Source organism: Gadus macrocephalus, chromosome 3, assembly GCF_031168955.1.
Source record: "Gadus macrocephalus chromosome 3, ASM3116895v1".
In the NCBI taxonomy this organism is placed as follows: domain Eukaryota; kingdom Metazoa; phylum Chordata; class Actinopteri; order Gadiformes; family Gadidae; genus Gadus; species Gadus macrocephalus.
The window spans coordinates 7,585,857-7,604,140 of record NC_082384.1 but is presented as its reverse complement, the minus strand read 5'-3'; the positions used below and the strand labels follow the sequence as shown (position 1 = coordinate 7,604,140).

The following is an 18,284-nucleotide window of genomic DNA, read 5'->3' as shown; positions in this document are numbered from 1 at the left end:
GCTCCCCGCGCATGACCCATTCGTGCACGTACTTAAAGCTTGTGACCCAGAGCAAGCTTCTGTTTGTTGTTATCCTGCGGTAGCTACTGGCTAGCTAACTAGCTAATCCACATTTGGACCTAGCACTAGAAGACAACCCAACCTCCAACCTAGCTAGCCTGGCTCGCTCTCGCGCGTCTGTGTTCGCGCTCGTGCATGATTGCGCGTCCATGTACTTGGAATGGGTGGAGTCAGAGTCAGCGTTGAAGGAGAGGGGGTAGGACCATTTGAGTTGTGTATTTTCAAAATCTGCTGGCGTTTTCGCAAATCCCGAGATAACACAATTTGTGTCAGATGTTGAGAAAAGTAGATAAACATCATGTGGAGGACATTTTTAAAGATTATGCATAATTAGGAAACAACATGACATAAATCCAGAAATAACATGCTCATTAAATGACATCCGATTCGACTAATGCAACAATGGTACTATCCAGGTCCCTGCTCAACAAACAAACCCCACACAGAGGCCAGTCACTGCTGTTCCCCTGCATAGCCTAAATGCAATACAAGTGTAATGCAAACAACATTCTAGTAGTTCAACATTGCTAGAATGCAGTTAACAAAAACTGGCGTACCTGAGGGGTTAACAGGAGAGGGCAAACCTGTCTCTCTCCTGTCAGCTGTCCTCATTAGTGCTTGGCACTAAGTTATGAACATCCTAACTGTTCCAACAGTGATATATTGTATATTGATATATTGACAGATGTACTTATTGTAAGTCGCTTTGGATAAAAGCATCTGCTAAATCCCCTACGTGCAGTGCTTAATTTGTCAAGTGGGAGCTCCCGGAGCGCTGAGGACGAGTAGAAAAAAAGCGGCGGGGGGGGGCGCTTTCGAACAACCCACACTTATTTAGTCAACATCGCAAGAAATTAGCCAGAAAAAATAGTAAACATATGTTAGGTTGGAGAGACACACAGCCACACGTTATAAAGTTTACCGTTGTTTACTAACAGTTGAGGAATAATGTCATGCACTCGCAGGTGCGTCATTGAGTCATTGTATTCTCAACACAACAAAATACACCAAGTCCTTGAAAATGGATCTCCGTCGCATCAAAAGATGAAAACAAATAGATAGGCTACCTCATAGATTATAGTAGGCCTAGTTAGAACAACAATCTGGCATGACAACTTGGCCACGTTAACAAATAGATACATATTATTAACCAGAACAATACCAGAATACCACAAAAACCATAATAATAATAAAGTTCATTTTGGCCTTCTTGCCCCTCTTCTCCGCAGCCACTTTCGCTAACTCCTCGCAGATTTATCACACATCACTCAACCGACTCGCGTCACTCCAAGTCCAACCTCTCTTGCTGCACATCTGAACAAAACACACACATGCACACAGTATTAGCCACACACACACACACACACACACACACACACACACACACACACACACACACACACACACACACACACACACACACACACACACACACACACACACACACACACACACACACACACACTCCAGATCCAGCTGGCGGAGCGCACGTCAGAGCTTCCGGAGCGCGCTCCCCCTTGCTCCCCCTCAAATTAAGCACTGCCTACGTGTAAATGTAAATGTCCTGACCTGTTCTACCTTACAACGCTTGTGGTCCCCTACACAAACACTGCTCGCAACCAACAGGGTTATAAAAGACACGACACAACAAAGTTTATATTCAAATCCACCGTGGGACCAATAGACTCCAATTGGACCAGATGCATGCACACACAGTTCAGAGGTCAGGGACTCAGGTCAGGTGGGAAGTCGAGAGCTCTCAAATGAAAGCCGACCTTACCTGGGGAGGCTAATGCCATCTCTGAAAAGTTTTCAGTGAATCCTAACTTAACATATCTGATAAGCAAAGACATAAGGCTGTGAATCGGCCTCTGTGTTTGGAGTCAAAATGCATAATCTAAGCTTTGTTCGAGTAAATTACATCCAACTTTGTTGAATGCACATTTTACTTCAAGACCATGTTGAAAAAAATGCTGAAACCCAGAATTAATGGAAAAAAGTTGCTGTTCGAGACCAAATCAAAAGAGAAGACTACATACATATCAGCATGGATTTTTTTCATCCTTGGACCACTAAAGAGTTACATTTTGTAGCTCGTTCCCCATGGCCCTTCTGACAGATGGTTCTGCAAAATGTTTATTCCCTTACTTTCAAAAGTGTTTCATTTAACCTGCTGTAGATGAAGGTCATTTGCTTTCTGATTCCTTTGAAAAGGCTAGCTACAAAATAACAGGATGCCTATTCCTTTTCTGCCCTCCGTCACTCAGATCGAGTTTTGAAACCCAAGCATCGACATTTGGTAATGAACATTGGTGAATCTGGCTGGTCACAGTAAGGATAAGTGCTTAGGGATGGGAATCGAGAACCGGTTCTTGTTCAGAACCGGTTCCGAGTCAACCGATTCCTTGGAATCGTTAGCAAGCCTGCTTAACGATTCCGCTTATCGGTTCCGGTCGCGGCAAATGCGTCGTGACGTCACACACACACGCTGCTTTGATTTGGTTCAGAACGCAGCAAACATGTCGCCGCCGAGGAAGAATCGCATTGTGCGTTCACACCAAACGCGACGGGGCGACAAGATCCCATACAAAGTGAACGTATGCCGCTTTTCTATGAAGGTATTATTGTAGCAAAAGTCTTTAGCACCTGTAACTGCAGAATTTGAATGCGTACACTAAAGTCACAGTAAATTTGAAGTCGCATATATTTATTTTGCATGTGTACTCTAAAGTCACAAATGTGTAACAGTACATTTGTAGTCGTAAAAAAAATATAAATATTTTTTATACCATTGTAAACACAAAATAGGGTCTACGAGTACGCTAATCTGTGTTACAGGTGCACAAATCCTTTTGCTACAATTATTGCAGCGCAGTTGGTGCAAAACACATTCGCACACCCGTGTTTCATAATCTGAGAACATGCCCAAAAGGTGTGCATTCGTAAACCCAAATTTGAACAAATGCATCAGAAGTTGCACATCTGTGAACGCTATGTTAATTCAGCATTTTAATGAGCGAGCACAAAACCATTTTACAACTGCTCGAATCTGCTCCTGCAAGTCTCAGCTGTGGGGTTTTTTGCAGGTTGTTTTGCAACACCCCTAGGTGGTAAATGTGTAGCAAAAGTATTCGTATCCGTAGATGACAGAGCGTCCGTGAGCGGGACAAAATAGTCCCGCCCATAATTTCCTAATCCAATGAAAATCGCCGGCAGGGATGCATTTCTCAAATTACAGTGACGGCTGGTGGTGATTTTGGGTGGGTGGGCTAAAGAATGCATTACATTTATCAATACTTCACAGGGGTCCAGACGCCATGAGGTCACCTTTATATCTCTGTTCATAACTTTCATATAATGTGAATGATTTTTAAACAAGATTAAGGTGTAGAGAAAGGCATTTCTTTATTTGAAGCACAATTATTAATAAAAAGAAAAATAAGGTGCTTCACTGAGCTGAAATTGAACATTTCGAACTAAACCATTAAGCAAAATAAAACTTTTTTTGTGCTTAAAGTATTACACAATTAAAATGTTGACTGGTCTCCCTTTGCGCAAAATGCGGCTGTAGACGATCACACACTCTTTGGTAGAGACGTCTGTGTCGCCGTCAATCATGAAGGACATGTAGGGGTCCTTTTACATTATGTCATTTTACATTAGGCCTATGTAAAATGAAATGACTTAGTTCAAGGGAATTCTCCCCAAAGTATTGCATTAACATTTCTGAATTTATGTTATGGCGACCATTAAAATACATTCAAGGACATTTGCGGCATGTTAATGAAATACTTTGGGGGGAATTCACTTGAACTGAGTCATTTCATTTAACATAATGTAGGATACCCATCTCCGTTCAGTAGGACGCCCTCTTCACTTCTCCAGAAATAAACGTATCCCGTGCTGAGTATGCTGCGATCTTTATAGCTCCATGGCTGGCACGGGGTGGGTCCCAGTGTAATTTGAGAAATGCATCCCTGCCGGCGATTTTCATTGGATTAGGAAATTATGGGCGGGACTATTTTGTCCCGCTCACGGACGCTCTGTCATCTACGGATACGAATACTTTTGCTACACATTTACCACCTAGGGGTGTTGCAAAACAACCTGCAAAAAAACCCACAGCTGAGACTTGCAGGAGCAGATTCGAGCAGTTGTAAAATGGTTTTGTGCTCGCTCATTAAAATGCTGAATTAACATAGCGTTCACAGATGTGCAACTTCTGATGCATTTGTTCAAATTTGGGTTTACGAATGCACACCTTTTGGGCATGTTCTCAGATTATGAAACACGGGTGTGCGAATGTGTTTTGCACCAACTGCGCTGCAATAATTGTAGCAAAAGGATTTGTGCACCTGTAACACAGATTAGCGTACTCCTAGACCCTATTTTGTGTTTACAATGGTATAAAAAATATTTATATTTTTTTTACGACTACAAATGTACTGTTACACATTTGTGACTTTAGAGTACACATGCAAAATAAATATATGCGACTTCAAATTTACTGTGACTTTAGTGTACGCATTCAAATTCTGCAGTTACAGGTGCTAAAGACTTTTGCTACAATAATACCTTCATACTTTTCCACCGCACATGTAGCTCGACTCGACACGACACGACTCGACACGGTAGCAGCGCGGGTCCTTTTCCACCGCAAATAGTACCTCTGGGACGTGGGCGGGGTCGGCTACGCGAAAGGGCCGTGACGTATTTTTCTACGCGACGCAAACAACACCTACGTAACCCACACATGGACAGAACCCACATAACAACAATGGAGAACATCGATGCGATGGTATTCGTGTTCGTATTATTAGCTGGCATGTTGAAGAAGTGGAATATGTTGGCTGCGGCGCTGCTATGGCTGTAACTTACCAGCATGGTTGCCATGTCGCTCTCGTGCCTTCGTCACACTCTCTGGCCAATCAGTGGCCGGCCGTCTGCCGACGTCACCTTTTAGCATCGGCTCAGCTCGCTTGGAACCTAGAGCGAGGCGGTACTAGAAAAAGCAGCCACTTCAGGTACCAGATACCATGTTTTCGCGGTGGAAACGCAAAAAATGCGAGCTGAGTCGAGTCGTGTCGAGCTGGTACCATGCAGTGGAAAAGCGGCAGTAGAGACGCGTATAAGGGCGAGTTTTTCGCGGGAGAAAACCGGCGACAAGTTTTTGTCGTGATGACAGCCAATCAGCGTTCAACAGCGTGATAACTGAGTGACATGTGTAACGTAACAGCCAATCAGCGTTCAGCCGTCAAACTCAGTGCAGTGCAGTCCGGGTGAACCGCGGAATGGAGGAGAAAGTGATTGTTGCAGTTTGCGACTCCCGGAGCTCTATATATAATAGTATATAATATATTATATACTATATTATAATTGTATATATAATATCACGGCCAACAGCTCTGTCGCCTCCGGATGGCCGTAGCGTGGGGAGCTCTCATAGGGATTGGGCTTCTCGGGGTTTGTTTACCGGCATTGCTATGGTTTCCGGTCTTGTGTGTTCCAACGGTTTATTAGGTAGGCCCATCTAATAAATCTCTGTCTAATCAATGCTTCATTTTGTTTATGTCAGTTTAATTTTGTTACAAGTTGAATGCAAATGAGCACTGTTAGAATTCCAAAAGGCACAAGCTCTTACTTGGCTGTTTTCAGTCTGTGTTTTTAGTTGTATGGCACATAATGATGGCATTTGGGCTTAAAAAGCAAAACATATATTTTTTCGTCTAGACCAATTGATTTGAAAATGTACAATTTCCTAATACTAGAAGCACTTCTGATCAGATATTAAAGAGATGTAATGCAAACAAACACATTTATACTTATTTTCTCACCCAATGAGAATCGATAAGAGAATCGATAAGGAATCGGATCGATAAGCAGAATCGGAATCGTGAAATTCTTATCAATTCCCATCCCCCACTTGCCCAGCAATTTGGAGCAGATGAAACCTATTATAGTGTTATTAGGGCTAATGTTATTATTAGATATTAGCTTTATATACTTTTTATAAATCAGAAACAAAACTTTCAGAAACAAAACTTTGTGGCCTGAATAAAGATTGTCGTGACATGTAAAACTTTTCTCATCTCATATGACATATCTCCTTCGTTTGTAGAAAAATGTTATGAACTTAGCAAAGCACAGAATAGGGCTTGGTGGATATACAAATGGACCATTAGGTGTGTTCCAGACAGATCCTTATAACAACACTCTAATCTAGACAATTATGAATATTTAGAACTGTCCTACTACTGGGCTACAGAAAACTTGTGTTTTATGCATACAATTGAATAGGTACCAATAACAGGCAATGTCAAGTATTATATACAAATATGTTGAATTGTATTCTATCTTACTATATATGCTTATGATTTAATTGAACAGGAAACGGGTTGTATGAACGATTGTTTGGTAATGGCCGGGTGCTTTCAGAAGATAAGCAACTTTCACTACCCGAGTTTGGAGAATAAGGCAATCATTAATATAGTGTTTCCATGGTGACAGAAAACACATGAGATGGCTGACTGAATGAACACCACCTAATACCTATTCAGCCACTCTTTATGTGGCTGAATAGGGGTTATCCAGTAACTGGCAAAGCGGAAGAATGAATTGTTTACAAAAAACCTTGACACATAGCCTCTCCTATCGGTCTAGTCACCATTCACTGAGCTATCCACACAGCCTTGGGAGTGTTGCTCAATGTGCCATTATGGGTTCACACTGTTGAGTTATAACATCGGAAGAATCATTTGTTTCTGCTATTATAGGATGGCCTCAGTCTGTCTTCAACACAAGATCCCTCCACAATAAAAGCCTCATTCTCAACAGATTTCTCACCGACAAGCAACTTGACCTCCTCTGTATAAATGAAACTTGGCAAAACCCCCTGGACTACTTTGAACTCAAACAAACTACCCCTGTTGGATATTCTTACCTGGACAACCCATGCTCTAAGGGCAGAGGAGGGGGTATTGCTTACCATCAAAACCTCCAACCCCACCCACTCTCCATCCATGTTGCCCCATCATTTGAACACCTGGCTTTCAAACTACCCGGCCCCAAACCTCTCATCATTTCAATCATCTACCGCCCCCCCAAACCCAACCCATCATTCCTACCAGATCTCTCTGAATTCATCACTGCACTATCTTCAATCTCGCCTTCTGTTTTACTCTTCGGCGATTTCAACCTCCACATTGACTCTCCGGAATGTAAAAACGCTGTGGACTTCCTGGACCTACTCAACTGCTTTAGCTTCACCCAACACATCAACTTTCCCAACCACAACCTTGGGCACATCCTAGACCAGGTTTGCTCCACTGCCCTCCACATCCACAATGTCTCTAGCACCGACCTCTCCATCTCTGACCACGTGGCCATCACACTTGTTATTGACATTCCCGCCCCCGAACCCAAACAGGACCGCAAAATCTCCTTCCGCAACCGTATATCCATCTGTGCAGTTTCTCTCTCCACCTGCATATCAAACACTCTCTCCGGCCTCAACCTTCCTGTAAATCCAGCCCCCATGGACCTCGTCAACATCTACAACAACACACTGTCTACCTCCCTCAACAAACTGCCCCCCCTGAAAACTAAAACTGTCACGTTCACTCACTCGGCCCCCTGGTTCACCCCGGAACTTCACAAACTAAAAAAACAACTTAGACAACTAGAACGACTACACAAGAAAACCGGTCTCACAGTACATGCCCTCGCATACAAAGAGCAAATGCACCTCTACAAATCAGCACTCAGCAAAGCCCGTTCTGTCTTCTGATCTGGCATCATTCATTCTGGATCCTCCATCCCACGCACTCTTTTTTCCACCATAAATAAACTCCAGGATGACATCTCATCCTCATTCACCCCGGAGAAATGCAATAACTCCTATCATTGTTCCACTCCAAGATAGAAGTCATCCACAACCAGCTTGCCACCTCCTCTGCCACAAGCCTTGACTCAGAACCTCCACTTCCTTCAACCCCTGACCACCGGCTTTCCATCTTCTCACCCATAACCACAGCAGACCTCTCCAAAATACCCTCCACCATGAAATCTTCCACCTCCCCCTGGACCCCATGCCTTCTGAACTCGTCAAAACCTCTCTCGCCCCACTTATCACAGACACCATCAACTCCTCCCTAAACTCCCCCAAACTTCCCCCACCTCTTAAGCTTGCTGCCGTCACCCCCCTCCTTAAAACCCTGGCCTTGACTCCGACGACCCCGACAACTTCAGACCCATCTCCAACCTCACATTCCTCTCAAAATGACTGGAAAGAGCCGTCGCAACACAACTCAAGCAATACCTCCTCTCCAATAATCTGTACAAAACACCCCAATCCGGCTTCCGAACCCACCACAGTACTGAAACAGCCCTACTTAAAGTCACCAACGACCTCCTACTCTCCTCTGACTCCGGCTCCCTCACCATTCTCCTCCTCCTCGACCTCAGTGCTGCCTTCGACACCGTCAATCACTCCATCCCCCTCAGCCGTCTGCAATCCATTGGCATCACTGACTCCGCCCTCTCCTGGTTCACCTCCTACCTGTCTGAAAGATTCCAATACATCTCCATCAACAAACACAAATCCCACACCATCCCTGTCTAACACGGAGTCCCCCAAGGCTCAGTGCTTGGCCCCATCCTCTTCATCCTCTACATCAGGCATCTCCAAACGGTGGACCGCGGTGCGGGTCCGGACCAAGTGACGGTCCTATCCGGACCCATGACCAATTTAAAATAATAATAATAAAATGATTTCACTATACAAAGCATGATTATGTTAGTAAAATCATTTCTCACTGAAATACAAATTGAAAGGCAGAATAGATAGATAGATAGATAGATAGATAGATAGATAGATAGATAGATAGATAGATAGATAGATAGATAGATAGATAGATAGATAGATAGATAGATAGATAGATAGATAAATACTTTAATAATCCCAGAGGGAAATTATTTTTGTCACGAACTCCAGATATACATACACAAATAAATAAATAAATATTAAGAATAAAATATAATATAAAATATAACATATATATATCCATATCCATATCCATATATATACATATACATACACACACACATATACATACAACATAAATACACATACATACACAAAAGATAAAAGATACAACCTAAGAAAAACAAATAACAAATTTAAGGACAATATAAATATATATACAACACCATATATACATACATATATATATATACATATACACACATACATACATATATAAATACACATATATATATACATATATGGTATATACATACACATACACATACATACATAAAAGACAGCACTGTACAAAAATAATTGTACAGTATTGTGCAAAAGGTGCAAGAATTATAGTCCTTGTTATAGTCCAGAGATTACAGAGAGGGACAGTGTCTGACATTCTAAGGGAGGTGTTGTAAAGTTTAATGGCCACAGGCAGGAAAGATTTCCTGTGGCGCTCTGTGGTGCATCTGGGTGAGAGGAATCTCCTGCTGAAGGTGCTCCTCTGCAGGGCCAGTGTGTCGTAGAGAGGGTGTGAGACATTGTCCAAGATGGACTGAAGCCTGGACAGCATCCTCCTCTCTGCCACGGTCATCAGGGTGTCCAGTTCCTCCCCCACAATAGAATAGTCTGTAGTACAGCTTAAAAACAGCAAAAAGCAATGATCTTCACAGAGCGAAGATCATGCACTCACCGAACTCCCCCCCTCCCTCCGTCTGTCATGGCATATGCGTAATAGCGTCACTCAAAAAATAGCCAATCAAAATTTTTGTTAACCGGAAGAGCGATTTGGAATGAGAAAATGGCTTGCTCGAAAATAAGGAAATTTGACCCCTAAAACAGACATTTTAAAGATGAATGGACTGACCAATACATGTTCATTCTCCCGCAAGGCAGTACAAAACCTTTGTTGTGTCTTTTATGTGTTGAAACAGTGGCGCTGATAAAAAGTGGGAATATTAAGCGGCATTACTAATCCAAACACAGATCCTTTGAGGAAAAGTATCCCCAGAAGTCAGAAGTAAGAGCGTGGAAAATATCCGAGCTGAGAGCTCAGTATGAGAGGTCTACGCGTGTCTTCACACACTGATTTACAGGCCAGCAACGTGCAAATGAATGCTCACTTAAGATTGGATGGATTTTGGGGCAACATAAAAAAACTTTCAGTGACACGACTGTTTTGAAGGAGTGCTTGAACGCCGCTGCCGAGACGTTACTTGAAGGTAAACAAAGGGATGAATTGTGTGAAAAAATAAAGCAAATCCCAATGTGAGCTGCAACGACAACCAGAAAATCCGAAATGTTATCAGATGACACACTGTCACAGCTTCATGCGGCTGTTCAGAGTGCCCCATCCTTAGCCATTGATGAGTCTTCAGATGTAACGGATATGCCCAGCTTTTGGTTGTGCGATTGTTTTATCAAGACAAGAAAGAGATATGTGAGGACCTGTTGGGTCTAACATCACTTGAGACACTGTTTTGCTTACTTGAAATGAAGGCCTAATGCTCTTTTTTGTGTTTATTTGAAATGTAGGCCTGGTGTACCTGTTTTGCTTGCTTGAAATGTAGGCCTAATGCACTTTGTGTTTATTTGAAGTGTAGGCCTAGTGTTCCTGTTCTGCTTACTTCACATGTAGGCCTTATGCACTTTTTATGTTTACTTGAATTGTGGGCCTAATGTACCTGTTTTGTTTACTTGAAATGTTAATATGCGTTACTTTGCCTTGCTAGTTTTTCATGGTTAAAAGTAAGCTTTTTGGAAATTGAAAATAAATTCATCTGAAATGATAAGGTAATATGCCGTGTTGATTGTATTTGACAAAAGAAGGCTATTAGGACGTGGTAGGTTCGGACCTTTCTTGGAAGGAATTTTTAGTAACTGGACCTTGTTCAATTTTAATTGAAGACCCCTGCTCTACATGCTCCCACTAGGTCCCATCATCCGCCGCCATGGTGTTCAATTTCACTGTTGCGCCAACGATACCCAACTATACATCACCACCACAGCCATTAATCCTGCCATCCTATCCACTCTCACCAACTGTCTCACTGACATCAAAACCTGGATGGACCACAACTTCCTCAAACTCAGGGGCAATAAAACTGAAATGATCATCTTCGGCCCAAAAAAATCCCCACCTCCCAGAACTTCTCACTTTGCAACGATGGCCACTCTGTCACTCCCTCCCCCCTGGTCAGAAACCTTGGCATCATCATGGACCCCACGCTCTCGGTCAAGTCACACATAAACAGCGTCAGAAAAGCATCCTTCCTCCTCCGCAACATTGCAAACCTTCGACCCACTCTTTCATCCTCAGCTGCCGAAACGCTAATCCACGTCTTCATCACTTGCAGACTCGACTATTGCAATGGCATTCTGTATGGCCTCCCATCCACTATAATCCACTACTGCTTACTTACTCCCCCTCCAGAGAACACATTACTCCCATCCTCCGTCAACTTCATTGGCTTCCAATAAAACGACGCATCAATTTCAAGATCCTCCTCACCACCTACAAAGCGCTAAACAACTTTGCACCCTCGTACATAACAGGTCTCCTCCATCGCCACTCCCCCACTCAGGGGCGCCGAAAAGGGGGGGGTAAAGGAGACGGATTCTAGGGGCCCATGATGGAGGGGGGCCCAGAGAGGCCCCTAATGATGATGAAATTATAATACAGAAAAAATAATGACACTAAGTAAAGATCATTTTCATGGGGCCCAAAATCCCTAGCGGCGCCCAGCGGAGCGTAGGCGGCGCCCACTCGCCGCCTACGCTCCGCTGATGCCAACCGTCTCACCTCCATCACCAGGACCGAGTACCGCACCCTGGGGGACAGAGCCTTCGCCATCGCCGCCCCTACCCTCTGGAACTCCCTCCCTCTGGCCATCCGAAACTCTGATACACTCTGTTCATTCGAAAGTCAACTTAAAACCTATCTCTTCAGGACCACCTACAACATTTGACAAATCATCCTCCGCCATCTTCCACTCTCACTCTCCGCTCTCTTAATGTGTTGCCTTGTGGTGTTGTTTATTTTTTCCCTTTTGTTTGAGTGTCTGTACTGTCTGTATGTATTCCTTTCTTATTTGTAAAGCGTCTTTGAGTATTTAGAAAAGCGGTATAAAAAACAGATCAATTATTATTATTATTATTATTATTATTATTATTATTATTATATTGTCTCTCTCTCCGGTGCTTATGTCAGGCTGAATGACATGCCCATGGCCAACGGTGTGTTTATGTGCTCCTGTAGGGCATGAGGCCTCAAACATCATATGCTCTGGCCTTCTTTTCACCTCTAGTCAATACTCTTTTCACTCGCTACCTTCTTTCTCATTTCTTCATCCCTGTACCCCATTCAACATTTCTCTCTTTCTCTCTCTCTCTCAAACACACACACACAGATATTAACAAGCTGCTTATTGCAGCAAAAGTATCTAAATATCTGCAAATATATTATGTCTGCTGAATGAGGTCATTTGTGAGTCAAATTAATTGTGAATTTAGTTAAATTACATATTAATATTACATTTAAATTACAAATTAAATTTCATTACAATTCAGTTTTCAGTTTTTTTTTTTTAAAAAACGTTGGCAGAGGCCTGGGCCGACCAACAGAAATGCAACAGGTCCCTTGCATCCCGAGCAAGAGTTATTCAATAAAAAACATGTTTCGGTTCCTACACTTGATTTCGAGGGGAAGTGAAGAAGGATCGACGATAAGGGGGATTTTTTTTAGGTGGAAATACGGTTCGATGTGATGCCTTTACGCATAGGTTTCGATGTGCCAAGTTAAGTTTTGTTAAAGAATCAGTAAATTAATGACTCAAAGACGAGCAGAGCAGTCTGTCTCGCTCAGCCCGGTTGAATATGATCGCAGGGAACAATGAGGTGCGTGTGTAGACATGAAGGGCATGAAGGCCACCTAGTGGCGGAGCGCGGTAACGCACTTGATGGAAGTCCTTCAAACGCGCTGTAATCCGCAGCCAGGAGAGAGATCGCCACATAGGATGAGATGTGAGCATAGATCACTAGATCATGTGCTTAATATTATAGTTGAATGAAGGGTTTATGTTCTGTCTTCTTCACATGTAGCCTAGGCCACATCCGAAGAAGTAGCAAATGAAAACAACGTTGTACAAGTGCAAGTGGTCTAGAAATAACCGAATTTGACATTTTCAGGCAGTGCCAAAGAAACCCTGGAGTTTGTATAAAGCGCAGACTCAACCGTTCTCTTTCATTCTGAGTACGATTCTGAGTGGACGAGATTGTCACCTCAGCAACATTGGTGCCAAATTGAGATGGATGCCCCTCGCCACAGATCCGTAGAAACTTCATTAATGGGTTCTTCGACCTAAATAACTTTATTCCGAAGAGGGAAAGATTGAAACATTTTCTTCAAACACCGTTTTTTGGGGCAACTGGTTGATATAGTTTCCTTTGCTGTCTTGGAAAATTGGCTGGAAATACTGATGGATTTCTTCAACGATTCTTCGGTTAATATTTCTTACCGATATTCTAATTTGACCACAGGTAGGATATGTTCTAGTCAAGCAAGTCTCTCTCGATTTCTGCATTCAATTAGATCTATATCATATACATCAATATGTTTTTATTCCGTTTGATTATTTCATTACTCAGGAGGTATCCTTGAGCAATACTCTTTGTGCCATGTGTGCTGTTGGAGAGACGCATCTGCATCTGCTCTTGAATGTATTTTACTCACAGCAGCAACGCCATCCATTCTACGAGAATGCTTTTAAATAAGCACTCATCGTCTCAATTTATCTTTATATTGCTAACCATGTCCTAACCTTCACAATATTTCTAATAAGTCATACATGGTTAAGACTCTGTTTTTGACACACACACACACACACACACACACACACACACACACACACACACACACACACACACACACACACACACACACACACACACACACACACACACACACACACACACACACACACACACACACACACACACACACACACACACACACACACACACACACACACACACACACACACACACACACACACACACACACACACACACACACACACACACACACACACACACACACACACACACACGCGGCCTGAAATACCACGCCTCGCAGTCATGGACCTATAAAGAAAGTCGTAGTCGTACCATGCGTGTTTAGCGCAACATTGAAAAGGGTCCCGTCTGAAACAGTGTCGCGCAGCGCTGCGTTCCGAACGTTGTGCAATCAAATACACCGGTATGGCGCTATATACAAAAATCATATCCTAACGAAAATACACACCGTTATTCAGTGTCAACCGGGATACTGCCCAGCACTAGGGGGCGTTAAAAAACGGCAGGCACCGTTATGAGGAACCGAAATGTGCGTTCTTATTCGATCTCGTTACAACCGTTTACGTCGGAACCGGTTCCCTACTGGAACCGAGTTTCGGTGCTCAACCCTACTAACGCACCATAAAGCTGGCTCCTTGAGGCAACCCATAAAGCACAGAGAATAAAACACCTGACTCATATGGCACTGGATTTTGAACTTCGTTTGTAGAATAATAAAGGATGAAGGATACATTGATAAATAAAAAAGAAAAGATAAATTCATACCTCGTGACTTTGGACATTGGAAAATCAGATTCCACTCATAGTCAATTTAATAAGCCGTTTATCATTTGACCTTCAATCTGACCTTTGACCTTTTGTATCTAGTTGTAAAATCGACCCTGCAGTGCAGTGCCATCCTCCCGACCATTTACGGCATCATCTGCTTCCTTGGCATCCTGGGGAACTGCATGGTGATCTACACCATCCTGAAGAAGACCAAATGCCGCGCCAAGCAGACCGTCCCCGACATCTTCATCTTCAACCTGTCCATTGTGGACCTGCTCTTCCTCCTGGGCATGCCCTTCCTGATCCACCAGCTGCTGGGCAACGGCGCCTGGCACTTCGGGGCCACCATGTGCACCGTCATCACGGTGCTAGACTCAAACAGTCAGATCGTCAGCACGTACATCCTGACCACCATGACCCTGGACCGCTATCTCGCCACCGTGCATCCCATCCGCTTCAACCACGTCCGCACGCCGTGCGCGGCCTCCCTGGCCATCGGGCTGGTGTGGGCGCTGTCCCTGGTCACCATCATCCCCGTGTGGATGTACGTGGGCCTGATGCCGCTTCCCGGCGGGCTGGCGGGCTGCGCCCTGTTGCTGCCCAACCCCGCCACCGCCACCTACTGGTTCACGCTCTATCAGTTCTTCTTGGCCTTTGCGCTGCCGTTGGCTATCATCTGCCTGGTGTTCTTCAAGATCCTGCACCACATGGCCACCAGCGTGGCTCCCCTGCCCCCCCGGAGCCTCAGGGTGAGAACCCGGAAGGTGACCCGCATGGCTGTGGCCATCTGCCTGGCGTTCTTCACCTGCTGGGCTCCGTACTACATCCTGCAGCTGGTGCACCTGGGGGTGCAGAAGCCCAGTGCTGCCTTCGCCTACGCCTATAACATCGCTATCAGCATGGGCTACGCCAACAGCTGCATCAACCCCTTCCTGTACCTCACCCTCAGCGAGACCTTCAAGAGGCAGTTCCTGAGGGCCGTGAAGCCGCTGAACAGGGAGTTTAGGGTGGTTAACCTGAGCACCACAAACGGGGGCAACGTCAGCCTGAGACTGGTGCCCGGGGGGGCCCAGCCCCCGGCCGGCCAACCCCACAACGAGGCCACCGGAGACGGACTGTGATGAACACCAAGAGCCGTGCGTTGTGTCTGAGTGATCAGGCCCTCCTGGATCCAATGTAAGGCAACAGGTAGCTAAAAATAAGAAGAAACATACAAGATGGTACCATTTTATAAGCTATATTTGCATGCATTTATTCAAAGCACGCATTCACATTCACATGCTTAAAAACTGTTATTGGCTGCAATTAGGCCTAATATTGTAGCTTAGAGCAGAAAATACATTGTGTTTATTTGCAATGGCAATATTTTTTTTGTGTTGATGCATCATATCAAGCAAACCTTAAAGCTGCAGTAAGTAAGTTCTAATGTTTTACAGCTAAGACCCCCTCCTTCTAACCAATCAGAGAAACCTAAAGAGAAAGAGCATAACCCCTTGCTTTCAAAAAAACGCTCACTAGCAGTATTAGTTGGATGGAAGTAACTTCTTTGTGTGATAACCGTGGTGGAGAAAAAGGGAGTCTCACTGGGAAATGTTAGTATAGAATATCTCTGTAGTGCTGCTAGACTGGTCAATAAAACTCACTCACAGTGGGTCTATAATCGTTAAGATGTGTTTTGGAGCAAAATCATAACAAAAACAGAACCTACAGCCATTACCGTGGAAAGTGCAAGAAAGCACGAATGTGTCATACCACTCACGATCAAAAAAACGAAAACGCTCTCCGTCCCTGTCTATTATGCCTACTGTAAATATGCCGTTTTTTGAAAATGTAGGTAATGTGCAAGCCTGTGCATTTAGGATGTTTTATAGCATTTGTTGTATCTGTGTGATATGTGGATCAGTTTAATGTAGCCTATGAACTTTGAGTTGTGAATGATGTTTTTGGTAAATGTGTTTAAAATGCTGTGCGGTAGTGTTCTGTCCGGAGGGTAACATCCTGTAGCCTGTTTTGACGCCCATGTCAGCAACGTCAATAATTATGTTTTATTTTATTTATTTGGGTGTCCAAAAGTTTTATATTTTACGTGTTTATTTTTACTATGAAGAAGAAAAACCAAGACAATCTATTTTGATCCAAGGCTACAGCTAAGTTTTACATTTTGCTACCTTGCTAGCAGTTTGTTTGCTTTGTATCAATCTGTGTGCAGTTGCAACATTTTGTGTCTATAACTATTAGTGTAGCCATCATCTCTTGGCGGTGATAGTGTATGCCTGTGCTGGGTGCTATGCAATGCCAGTATGCTGTCCTGTAACAGAGAAAGCAGTTTCAATAAAATAAGATCCATTTTGCACCATTTCAATAAAGCCTGTTTGTATGGGTTCCTGGCGAGTTACATGCCCCCACTACATTTCCCCATACCAAAACTGACCTCCCACGGTCCCGCCTACGGCAGCTTTAATATGCAGGAAATAAGTATGTGCTCCTCTTGAAAAGTGTTACTTCTTTCTTTGCACTTCATTTGAACAAGTCACAAAGTCTCTCATGGCTACATTTAATTACACAAGAGAAATAAATGCAAATTTGTATTTGTATTGATAATAGCCTTTAACATTAATTTATAGATGTGACAAAAATAGGGAAGAAAAGGATACAATAAAAAGCTGAGCTACATTTCAGAAGTGTGAGTCAGTAAGTTGATCACAGGTGAAATTATAGTTATTTTTATTTTTTATTATAGTTAACTGCAGAGCTACACCTGTGTTTGCCCCTGTGCTAAAGAACTCCTGGAATGTTTAACCACAAGGCTCTGTAGTCCCTCTTTATTCATTTGGTCAGTGTGGAGAAAATAAAAAGACTTGAAAGATAATGAAATCAAAAGATACGAATAACACCATGTTAATTCTGCATCTACAGACCTTTTGACTTGTCATTTGAAGGATTTATGCTATTAAGTTGATAGAAAAATGTGCAATGTATAAACCATTTAACCCTCTGAAGATCTTTGTTGTAAAAAAAATGGTGTAAATGATATTTGTTTTTCTTCGGTAGTGTCTTCGGAGGTAAATAAAACAAAAAGTAGAACATTCTCCTAATCCTTTTGTGCTGTTGATTCTAATTTATAAGAAAGTGAACACAGTTTTTGTGTATGCTATTAATACTGTATTTTGTAAGTAATTATTTATGTATAATTTATAAATGAAAACGTAATCATTTTTAAGTGTGCACAACATGTTTACATGTCAGCCCCACTACCTTGTTTTGTTTTACCTTGTTTTGTTTATATCTCCCTTGCATTGCTTTACAATTTTAAATGTTACTATAATTACATTATATTACATAAGTGTGATAAGCTTTGCTGTACTTGCTTCCCAACTATGCTTTCTAAATATAGTATTACAATTATGTGATGTAATAGAAATGTATATATTTTATTTAATAAGGCAATAATATATAAGACAATAAGACAACACTATTAAATATTATTTTGGAAAGTGTTGCCCATTTTTGCCCCTAAGAGAACCACCCACCCAATGTTAGTATGACCTTATTCTTGACACAATGAAATTATCCAGCAATT

At 42.9% G+C, this 18,284-nt stretch overlaps 1 protein-coding gene across 1 annotated transcript; it reads left to right on the top strand.

The window, feature by feature from the left end:
• The first annotated feature begins 13,190 nt into the window (after positions 1-13,190).
• Positions 13,191-18,071, top strand: mchr1a (melanin-concentrating hormone receptor 1a). Its single transcript, XM_060046656.1, has 2 exons — positions 13,191-13,621; positions 14,756-18,071. Exons 1-2 carry the CDS (start codon positions 13,561-13,563, stop codon positions 15,823-15,825), a joined length of 1,131 nt encoding a protein of 376 aa, XP_059902639.1. The 5' UTR covers positions 13,191-13,560; the 3' UTR covers positions 15,826-18,071.
• The last annotated feature ends 213 nt before the right edge of the window (positions 18,072-18,284 follow it).

Excerpts from the sequence above, each read along its gene's own strand:
- mchr1a (XM_060046656.1), top strand. The coding sequence starts at position 13,561 with ATGGATTTCTTCAACGATTCTTCGGTTAATATTTCTTACCGATATTCT. Across the intron at positions 13,622-14,755 it reads ATATTCTAATTTGACCACAG|CCGTTTATCATTTGACCTTC; the intron begins GTAGGATATGTT and ends CAATTTAATAAG.